The sequence below is a fragment of the Benincasa hispida genome, chromosome 10 (genome assembly GCF_027475165.1).
Source record: "Benincasa hispida cultivar pf3 chromosome 10, pf3_genome.v1.1, whole genome shotgun sequence".
Lineage (NCBI taxonomy): Eukaryota > Viridiplantae > Streptophyta > Magnoliopsida > Cucurbitales > Cucurbitaceae > Benincasa > Benincasa hispida.
The window spans coordinates 39252617-39264617 of NC_143487.1; the positions used below are offsets into that span (position 1 = coordinate 39252617).

Below are 12001 nucleotides of genomic sequence, written 5' to 3' on the forward strand. Positions count from 1 at the left end.
TTTAGGTTAACATTAAGCAAAAAGCCAAACAAAAACATAGGTTTCTGGAATATAGGCAAGATTTCATTTGGACTTCCAAAGAAAAGGTCATTGGTGCAATTTTCTCTCTTATAATATATCACCATAGTACAACCATAGTACATACTTTCTAGTATTACTATGGTACATATTCCTATTAATTATATGTTAAGCACATCTTAAGCGTTAAGTGGTAATTATTATTGTGACAATGGTAACAATATTTGGTCTTATTTGGTGACCATTTTACCTTTTGTTTTTAGTTTTTGAGAATTGATCCTTATCTATATTTCTTATAATGAATTGCATTTTTGTTAAGTTCAATGGTTGAATTCTTAGCCAAATTTCAAAAACAAAAACTTTTTGAAAGTTATTTTTTTAATTCTCAAAATTTGGCTTGATTTTTTAAACCATTGGTGAAAGTAGATAATAAACAAAGAAATTTAGAGAAAAAAGTAGTGTTCATAAACTTAATTTTTCTTTTTTTTAAAAAAAAAAAACTAAAATGATTACTAAACAAAGTCTTAGTTTTTTAAGTGCTAAAAGTTCACTATTTCGAGAGAATGAAAGAGGGTCATGTGCTGAGGAACACTTTCACATGTTTGAAAGCGAAATTGAAACTATCATGGATTGACATAGTGGTAAAAAGAGAGACATAATCTCAATAAATGGTTGAAAGGTGAAGGATTCAATCCATAGTGGTCAAACTCATTATTATTATTTTTAATTAATTATTAAATATAAATATATTAAATAGACCTAATAAATTTTATATAATAGCATTACAATTAAGATTTTATGATATCTTAACTATTTATTATTATTATTATTATTTAATTATTTATAGTAATTAATTTAAATTAATCAATTTAAATAATGCTAAATTTGTTTGATGATTACAATAATTGGGCTCTTATATTTAATTATATAATTATTTAATTTTGGTTTTTATATACAAAATTGGTAGATTGAACACATATTTAACTTCCAAACATTAATTATCCTACATATCCAAACACATCTAAATACAGACATTAATTACATTTGTCACAAAAACCTTATTATAATGACTCGACTTTTCGAGATCTCTAACTGGGATCATTGCTACCAAATATGAAAAAAAAAAAAAAAAAATGGTACAGGCACAATTCCGCGATGGGATTAACCGAGAAATGTTGCAGCTCTAAAGAATTTGATCAAGATCAAATGTTGTGCCTTCCAAGAACAAATGTAGCAAAATGACTATATTAATTTTAAGTATACATCTTTCTCGACAACCCATCAAAGGTGTTAGCTCTATCATGGTGACTTGCCAAGTGATGAAAAGAACCTTATTTGAAAATTTCACCATCCACAAGATAATCTAAGACCTTTAAAAACGCCATTCCTTTCTCCCTAAACTTAAGTCGAGCTCCCAAATCAAAAAGTTAGAACTCATGCAAGACTTTGTTGACTCAGAGGAAACTGTCAACGTCAACTACGGCAACATCATTTAGCCAACAAAAATTTGTTGCAGACCGTCACATTTTCCGATTCAAGTCTCCCTAGATTCATTCACTTCCCCACCATTTCCCACTAACCAAGTGTATAAGCTCCGACCCACCTTAACTCCTTTCCATAAAAGTTTTACATAGAACAGAGGCTCTGAAGAGAACTAAATGGAGATTTCACAAAAAAAATGAGAGCTAAGCTTCACCCTTAGAGAAGTATCTCAACTACGGTTGGGTTCAAATGAGTCTCATGCCAACATTACATCAATATTGGGTGAAAGGATTCCAAAACTTTAACTAATCAAGTTCGCAATATTAATTGCATAAATCATAAGTGCAAAAATCCATCTAAAGTTCGTAAACTAAGTACAAATGACAAATATGTAATCTAGCCGTAATTAGACATCGATTGCAACATTCTCACAAATCTCATCTCTATATCCATATTTGGAAACCTTTGTATTTTTACAATCTCATCTTTGCAAAGATGAACTTGTAAAATATCATATCTGCCCTCTTTTGATAAATCCATGAAAAGCTCAATAATTTTTTCGCATTTTCCTCTCGGACCTTGCTTCTTGAAATTTAAAAGAATTCAAATATTTTATAGTTCAATGACTCCAAAATTTACTTATCCCACTTTAAAAACTGCAATCCTTTGTATATGTTGTACAAAATGGTCGATTGAGATGATCAATCTCAAGGGCTGAAATCTTTTCACCTACACATTCATTATTTCATGTAACTTGTTAGAAGTTTGTAAGAATACCTTATGGATCTTCTATATGACCTCTAACACTTCAATTAACAAATGACATTTTAAATACCAAAGTGGTAGGTACAAATACCACTTAAATGTAATGAAAATTCACATCAGAGATACAAAATTTCCCTCTTCAATGAATGGACAGCCTCTAAAATAAACTACCAGACAGAAACAAGTCAATTTTCCTCCATCTGAAAGTACTAGCCTCTATAATAATATCATATTATAAAATACCTTCAATTTTGCACACTGCCTTCTGATGCAGCAAGTTTCCTTCTCTGTTGATGTTCTGCAACCTTATAATCTACCACCTCACGAAATAGGCTCGGATCAAGAACACACGTCTCACTACCGTAAACAGCAGCTTGTACACTTGCCATCAACTTTGCTATTTCTCTCCCTGAAAATCCTTCAGTTTTTGCAGCTGCTTCACGTACAATATCATCAGTCAACCCTTTGATCTCGATCTTCTTTTGTTGTCCTTTAAAAAGGTTTTGGAACAAACCAGACTTCCTCAATCCAGCATTTGCTATATACTTTTCTAGATAGAGCTTCAAGAGCTTGAAGCGTTCCTCTTCCCCGGGCAAGGGGAATTCTAGGACTTCATCAATACGATCACCAACAGCTGAATCAAGATCACCAGGGCGATTTGTAGCAAGAGCAAGAACAATATCCTTTGACTGGTCACCAGTGCGAAAAAGAAGAGCATTGAGTGCACTTCTTTGGGCTTCACTCATGTATGTTTTGTTTCGCCTACAAATTGAGATAATACTCAACTATTAGTGATTGCAAGTATCATCACATCAATTAGAAAGCTTGGAAAGGGACGAAAATTTTCAATTGTATTAATTTTTGTGAGATTATAATAAATGAATGAATTATAGAAAGTTTCTATAAAATGAGAAACAATATTCATAGACCAAGAATGAAGTGCTATAGTTGATAGATCATTACATACATGATTAGAGAGAAGAAAAAGCAAAAAAGACTGAATAAAAGAAAAAAAATGACATTTATTTGTACCAAGCAAGTTTTACTTACTCGCATAAAAATGCATCTGCTTCATCAATGAAAAGCAGTAAGCCCTTTCGCGATTTCTTAGCCCAATCAAATAACTGGTGTATCTTAGTAACAGCTTGTGATCCCAGAGGAGCAACATCTCCTCCTGTCATTAATGCATAATCCAGACCCTATGAGAGTAGAGAGAAGTCCGTTATTACACAGTAAATAAGAAAAAAGCTCCCACCACATCAGCAAAAAATTCATGGCTAAAACTGGTCACTGAATATGTGCTAGCCAGAAAATCATCAATTGTACAAGCAGTAGTTCGAGTGTTCGACAACAGTTAAAAATTCAAGAATTCAATGCTTAACCACAACTAGGAAACTGCACATGTAAATCTGAATATATACTCCCAAAAAAGCCATGTAGCCCAGTTCACAGGATGTGTTCTGCCCAACATTATAAATTGAATCAAAAGAAAATTCATTTTGGAGTGGATAGCCTACAAAACTCAGCAGCAAGCCAGAATCACCACCCACTTAGGCTGAACAGTCAGGAGGGCATTGACCAAAAAAAAAAAAAAAAAAAAAAAAAAAAACCCAAGAAATTCCAAGAATTCTTGTTATATCCAGAATAGTTGATGCTCCTCTAGCTACATTAATGGGTTCCTAAATCTTAGGAAGAATGAAAATACAAAAAATTTCCTTCGAAAAGATGGTCTAATTTTAAGAACCGAACATTCTTTCAATATATTACTACGATCGTGAAATTTATCACCAGCAAACAGAATTAACATTCGTGATAATGATCAAATATATTAACAATTGATGTTGAATCTATTATTTCGAAGCCTTCAACAATTTAGCTAGAGAAGATATAGACTCTTACAGATTTCTGAGCTAGCTCTCTAGCAGCCATTGTCTTTCCTGTTCCAGGGGGGCCATAGAAAAGCATATTCCGAAATGGAGCCTGATGAGACTTTGTATTTGCAGTTGCATTTGCTAGATGTTCTATCCGCTTCTGAAGTGAAGGGTGTAAAATTACATCTCCAAACCCATTTCCCTTTTTAGAGGAAGACATCTTATCTGAATGTGATACAGTGCCCTTGATACGTGAGAGCAACCCTGACCAAGGGTACTTTCCTCGAGAGGACTCTCTAATCAATGATGGCTGACCTAATATTCTATCCACATAGCTCCAAATCACCTTCGCACCTTCCCTGCGGTAAAGGAAAATCCATAAACTCTGCAGTCAGAAAACAGGCATGGGAAAAAGATGATACATATGTACAACAAAATTTATGAAACTTAAACGACCATTCATTGCAAATGGTATAGACAAACCAGATTAAAGTGATCTACAAGAAGAATTATGGTTTAGTATCAGTTCACAATAACTGCCGAGAATGCATACAGTTCATGATGACTGCCTCACTAGTGTCATGTAGCGAGGAAATAAACGTATTTACACAATTGCTTCGCATACCTGATAGTGAAACCCGTCTCCTAACCTCAAACATTACAAAATAACAAGAGACAAGACACAAAATGGAAATTGAAACAACAAATCTTCCTAATAGCATAAAGTGATAAAATAAAGAAAGCTCATCTTCCACAAAACATTCCATGAAGTTGTTTAGTGACAAATGACTACCAAGACAACAACCATCCACTCATCTTCTGATCTTCTGCAAAGATATAGTTCATTTTCTTGTTGATTTTATTTTATGTTATGTTCACTTTTGTATGAACTTGAAGAGCAACAAAATAGTAATTGAATAAATTGACAGAATAAAAGAGATTCCAAAGCACCAGGAAGCAATCAGAGGACCTCAAGAAAACCTAAAGACTGGCTAGAATGCTATATAAAGGCCAAAAAATGCAATCCCATTACAAATATCCCCCTATTATCAAAAATCAAAAGCGAACTGGCCCTAGAGTTGGACTGTAGTAGCACAGAACAAGGCATCATAATGAATATATAACAACTCCGCACCTCCCTCATCAGCAAAAACATATCCTCAAAAATTTTCTGCTGTAGGTGCCCCAAAAAGTAGCAAACATATGATCTGTCAAACAACCTTCCCTCTTATTAGGACAGAACAAAGTAAACGTCCAAAAAGAGAGGGGGGGGTGTTGGGGGTTGGGGGAAAAAACCTAACTAGCTACTTGTGAATGAATTCAAATCCAAAATCTAAATACACATAAATTGCAGTCTCAAAATTTTCATTTCAAAATGGCAAATAAACATTTGACATGGCTGAAAACACAAAATGCAGGCAATAAAGGGAATATTTTCATACAAATACAAAAATCCTCAAAAAACCTTCTAGCACTTGATAAATACCTTGTCGTGTAAATGCCTGCAGCTAATGCAGTAACTCCACCAACAGCAACTACCAACTTATTTTGATCAGTCAAAATGGCCTTCAAACCTCCTGCAAATGTGAATAATATCAAAATCAGAGCAAATACAAATACAAAAGAGAATGAGAACTTTTCATTGATGAAATGAAAAGAGGCTAATGCTCCAAATACAATGAAACAAAAGAGCAAAAATACATGAACATAGAAACTTACTTGGCTACAACTTGCTAATATGGAACCATTTTTCACACAAAATTTTATAAAGTCACCAGCCTATTCTATATGGGCTGTGGTGCATTGGCATTTGAAATAAAACAAAAAACCATGAAAGAACTCAGCCCCCAACATAAAGGCCCCAAGACACTAACGCAAACGTTAACTGTTATCGTAAAGAAAATTTCTTTTAATATTAATTATTAAATCATATTTCAAGAGCCTTAAATTGGTTATGAAGGTCAGCCATCCCTTTATGATGTAAAAAGATAATCAACTCTCTGCTCCTCTCCGAAAAGATCAAAAGCTAGGGCACAGAAAAAACATACCTTTGTCCTCCAAGAGAGTAAATTGTTAACCTTATGGCACGTTATTCAAGATGCCACCTAGTAAATAAATTTGATTGTTTTTGACATGGCCTCATTATTGTGCGTGTGTTTGAGATTGAGCACTGATGACTTAAGGTTCACTTCACAAACAAAACATGTGAAATGGATTGGCTGGGAGAGGTTTAGAGGTAACAAATTGATGGAGGAACATATAAAGTAAGGTATACATGATTCCAATTTATTTACAAAAGGAAAAAGCTTAGAAGCACGGGCACTTTAGTTTGGCTAGCCTATTCGTGCTCGACACACATCAAACACTAGTTAACGGTATAGATGTGTTAGATACTAGTTATACAAAGTCAGAGTAGGTCCAACTTTTATTAGACATGAATCGAACATTCGTTAAGTAGTTTTTATATTAATGTATACTTTTATTGTCTTCAAATTTCCTTATTGTAGTTAAACTCATATACATTTTTTTTAATTTATGTTTTAGTAAATGTGTTCTTGCCATATCAATGTCCTAGATTTTTTTAAAAAAATATGTGGTTCCGTGTCCATGTCATATCTTTGTCTTGTATCCATATCCGTGTTTCTTGGGGAAAAAGCATATGTTTGTCACAGAATGGTTAAACTGAAATATCATCGGAAAGGTTGTTTCATCAAATACTTTATGCATATATCATTGATCTAAACTTAATATAGTTAATTTAATACCTCCAATATGATCAAAAGTAGTATTAATTGCGGCAATCCATTTTTCTCTCTCTGCATTTGCACGATCAACTAGCATTCGCCTGTTTACCTCTTCAGCAAGTTTTGCCTCATGGGCTCTTCCTTCTGCTTCTGCCATTGCCCTAACTCTGATGGTCTCACGCTCTATCTCAGCCTTCTCCCTCTCTGTTTGCCGTCTTTGGGCTTGAATTTGTTCTTCAGTAGCTCGACGTGCTTGCTCTTGCCGAATTGATGACTCTTCTTGTAGTTTTACAAGCTCTTGATTCCTGGCTCTTTGATACTCATTTTCTGCCTGGGAGCATATACGTCAAAAAAAGAAGGAAATAAAAGCCTGCATATTGAACGAATTTACACACTACTCAACACTTGGAAGTTAGCAAGCACCTACCTGCATCCTCTTCCTTGCCAACTCATCCTCGTACCGTGCCATTTGGGATTTAGTCTGTGCTTGATGCTGAGCCAACTTCTTCTGCTCATCGTATATAACCCTTTGTCTTTCCTACAATGCAAACAAGAAAAACAAATATATCGTATGTTGAAAACATAATTATTTGATGTAACACATTTCTTTTTTTCTTTTTTCTTTGTACAAATGAATAAATATTTGACAGGAATAAACACATTTTCTGTCACAAACAAAGAAGGAACTCAAGGCACCCATGAAAACTGCTTTTATTTTCAATAATGTCCGACCAATAATTAAACCTACTCATCTAAAAAAGAAAAAAAGTTCTATTTTTATCCTGATACAAGCCTAGAAATTAACGTATATATAACTGAGAACCTATTTCAAGATTCATGACACTTTAAATATGTAAAATTTTAGTATTGAATATGGTGAAGTTAAATTTTTAATAAATATAAAGTTTTTTCTCCTCTTGTAAAAATAATCTTCATTCATCTTTAGCATTTTAAAGAATTGGTCCAACACTGGATTCAGACCTTCAGAAAAATATCCAACAAAGAAGAATAGAAAGTAAACTCAACATTGTTCAAAGGACACAGAGAGGGTATTGGTATTATAATAGTAGTCAATTGTAAAGACTTGCAGAACATACTGTTTCAGCTTGTGCTTGCATTGCTTTAAACTCAGCAACCTTTGCCTGCAACTCTACTTGTCTTGTCTCTTCTTGCTTCTTCATGACTTCAAAAGCCTACCCCCATAACAGGTCAGCAAAGGGCATAATATAAGATTTTAAAAGTTAACGAAACATAACAGTATTTCCATAACGATCTCTTCATATTACAATTGAACTACACTTAGAAACACCCAAAAAAAAGAAAAAAGGCTTCAAATTATACAAGCAACAAAATGATATTAAAATTGGAAAAAGAATTAATTAACTAGGGACACTAAAGAACAAAAAATTTAAACAATATAACCATTTTTGTAAAAGTAGTACCAAATACTAACTTAAAGCCTTACTTAAAGCCATTACCTGACGAAGAAAAACAACAATCAGTGGAACATATTTTTTTCAGTATTAGTATCTTATAGGATTTCCTAGTTCGGAATATCTATCTTTGCAGCTTTCCCCTTTCTAAACCGTTCTTGTTTCAGCTCTATTGTACCAGCGGAAGCCAAATATAAAAAATCAGCAACTAAAAGTTCTTAGAAGCAATTAAAAACACAAAACATACACCAACAACCCTAACCTTCCAGAGAAGAGAGCAACAAACTCCTACCCAAAAAAAAAAAACCCATTAAAGGCCAAGAAAAACAAAAAAAAAAAGTTTTAAAGCTTAAAAAATTGAAACCTTCTTGGCATGCGAAGAGCTAGTAATCTCTCTGAGAGCTTTGGCACCACGCTCGAGCGCTTCCGGATCAAACCCAGATGACGACGTCCTCGGATTATCATTACGAGGCTTTGGCGCAGACGGCTCAGAATTAGCACTAGCAGCAATCGAAGAACCAGGTGATGAAGATTGTGGAGCAGGAGAAGGGTGAGGAACATTGGCGGCAGGAGAAGAGGAAAAGGGAGGGAAGTTGAAGGGGCCATCGGCATAGGCAGAGTGATTTTGAGATAAAGACGCAGAGGCTGCAATGGCGGAAATTAAACCCATGGCATACGTCGTCTTCGCCATTTTGCTGCAAAATCCTTGGGAAAATCGGACCCCCAAGCTGAAACCTAGAGCTCGGCTCGAGGTTTCGTGCTAGTGAGGACTTAGAAATGATAGGGTTTTAAAGAGGTTTTACGGAAAAGGCTTTCCAAGGGTTTAAGACAGATCTAGTAGGAACTTTGGAAGACTTTGGGCCCAAGTATTGGGACATGGATTCTAAGGAGAAGGGAAAACTCGGAATAATTAGCTGTATGAGGTATATAGGAGTACTGTACTATCATTCCTTTTGAATTATAACAAAATAGATAAATGTAACACGAGTTCAATTTTTTGAAATTCTAAAATGCTCTCAGGTCCCTTTTTTATTTCGCTTTGCTGCCTATTAATGGGACTATAATTAATTGATCGTCGTTTTAAATTGATAATTTGTCACAAATCTTGCGATTTAATAGCTGTTTTGAATTTTCCAATTAGATATAATAGTTGTTTTACATTTTCAATCTTGTACATCAACTAATTTTCAAATCTTATTTTGAAATTTAAAATATCTTATTACGTTAGTTATCCTAACTGAAATTTGTTATTTTTATTATACTTTCTATTGATCTTAATCAAGATTCACGAGTTTTAAATTTTTTTGAACATTATATTTATTATTCTTTTGTTTTAAACATAAAATATTAGAATACAACATGTAACCCTAGCTTTCTTCATCCTCTGTACTGAGCGCTTTCTTGTTATGGTTGTTCAATGATCAAGAATTTTGTTCAATGGTAAGTGGGATGAAAACAACCACTATCATGGCTTCCAATTATTGAGGTTTCTGTTGCTATCTTTTCAATTTTCATATGTTTTTACTGATTTTATTTTTTGTTCTCAATCGACGATAAATCTACTTTAGAAGTTTGACTTAATCGATCAAATCCATTGGTGCATAGATGAAAGACTCGACTTAATCGACCATTGACCAAGAGTTCGAGTCACAAAGTCTCTTCTTTCCAAAGTGATTCCTATTGAGTCATTGTGAAAAGGTAGGCCAAGCATAGGGACGGTGTTGGTATTAACCAGTTTGCTTTGGGGGTCTTAAACCCACCTTGACAGATTCGATCAAAGAATGATGTACCATCGTCGAATATTGTTTGTTTCTCTTTTGTTCATGAGATCTCTACGATTGGCACCAACACCACATCATAATTGGTTAATAATTTCAATTGACGATTTTTAATTGAGATTTTCATACTCTAATCTAAATCAGTTTCTTTATTCATAAATGCAATTATTTAAATAAAGTTTTTATTAGTCCAACCCTTACTTTCTAAATTGATATTTTGGGTTTAGAACAAGAAAATGTATTGTCATAGAATTTTGGCTAAGTTTGGTTAATTGATTTTCAATATGTAGTGTATTTGTTTTTAAGTTTAGTATATTTGTTGGCGGTCTCTTAGTCTCCTTTGAAATGTTCTCTCAATCTCCGGGTCGTAATTTGCCAGAGATTGAGAGTTTGCAAAGAAATCACAAAAATTACCATTAACAAACTATTTTGCCGAAGTCCCCGATAACGACGCCAAAAACTTGATGGTCGATTTTATGTGATGGAAATATGGATGCTATGCGTTGATCGAATTGTGTTATGCACTTAAATTTCCCTAGTGGAATCCAAGTGTAAATTCCTCTGAGTTTCCTGGTAAGTCCAGGGTCAAACATAGGGACTTGTGAAAATAGATTGTGTTGGTAATTTTTACAAAAAACTTTGTGGTAACCAAGTAAATAAATAAAGTGTTGGGTGTGTTGATGCATTGATGAAAAAGAAATAAATAAAGGCGGTGGATTTGAGAAAGACAGTTGCGTTGATAGATGCAATAAGTATGTGATGAACGGGTTGAGAAGATCTTTAGCTAGCGTTACTCGGGAATCTATCAGACTATGCGATCATGTTACAACCATGCACAACAAGTCATTTTCCAATGTAAATGTGATGCTCCTAAGTCTAGGACACATGTGTGAATGCAAAGTGTCCATAAAGCTTATCCCTAAGTCTCTACTCTTGTCCTATGCGTTGATGCAAAATGCATGAAAGCAAGGTGACTACATACAATCATATCTTATCGTTAGGATGCATGCGATGAGTTAACAGTGTTCATTCCTAAGTGCCTATTTCTCGTTTATGCGTTCTAAGCTGGTTCTTCCAAACCTAGATTTTGACCTGACCTTCCCAAGTCTAGATCCTGCCCTTAGACTACCTTTCCGAGTATCTCTAATAGACGAATGAAACATTCATAAACAAGATAATCGCAAAAAATGAAGATTCCCTTGTTATTCTAGCTAATTGCTTCTCAACCCATTCAACTAATTTAGCTACTCATGCGTGAATAATAGAGAGTGAATAGATATAGAGAAAGAAATTCCATTCTTATAAATGAGTTGAGTTCAAAATGACAATGGAAAGTAAAGGTAGAGAGCCTGGTAGCAATTCCTTGCTGACCGAGGCTTTTTACACTGAATCTCTATTCTGACCTAAAAATGTTCCCGCTTCCGCAGGTGTCGGCCCTCTCTCTATCTTGGAGCTTCCGGCACTTTCCCAAGCTTACCGAAACGATCTACCGGCACAACTTTCTTCCTTGCGTTCGCCTTAAAATGAAAGAAAACTATGGATTGAGGTGTGAACTTGTGGAACAAAAGATTGTAAAGGTCGTGAACCCCCATTCTGAAGAATGCACTTGATATTTATAGAGCTTCCATGGTGAAAGGCGGCTTCTCTCTCCTGGTTGTACAGATGGGACAACTTTAATTCTTGACTGATACGCCGGATAATTGTCACCGATAAAGCTGAATGTACTTCATGACCGTTATCGACTGTCAACTTAATTTGGATCCGACTGTCATCAGCTTTCTGTCCCATCGCTCTTAATTATCCTTTCACCCGGATGCGTCCACCATGTTGCGCTGATCAAGTTACAGCGATCCTTCTCGGGCGAATGTGTGCGAGCACGATCAACGCAAAGCCTTGCGGTGAATTTGCGC

The 12001-nt window shown here is 34.7% G+C and overlaps 1 protein-coding gene across 2 annotated transcripts; it reads right to left on the reverse strand.

Moving 5' to 3' along the window:
• Positions 1 to 2095: 2095 nt before the first annotated feature.
• LOC120088786 (uncharacterized) lies at positions 2096 to 9233 on the reverse strand. Of its 2 annotated transcripts, XM_039046224.2 has the most exons (9): positions 8678 to 9233; positions 7978 to 8073; positions 7308 to 7418; positions 6902 to 7211; positions 5623 to 5713; positions 4165 to 4495; positions 3316 to 3464; positions 2509 to 3027; positions 2096 to 2229 (listed from the first exon to the last, which is right to left on the reverse strand). In XM_039046224.2, exons 1-8 carry the CDS (start codon positions 9002 to 9004, stop codon positions 2511 to 2513), a joined length of 1932 nt encoding a protein of 643 aa, XP_038902152.2. In that variant the 5' UTR covers positions 9005 to 9233; the 3' UTR covers positions 2096 to 2229; positions 2509 to 2510. The 2 variants fall into 2 exon arrangements, with proteins under 2 accessions (XP_038902152.2, XP_038902151.2); XM_039046223.2 differs by lacking the exon at positions 2096 to 2229 and having other exon boundaries at positions 2288 to 3027.
• Positions 9234 to 12001: the final 2768 nt, after the last annotated feature.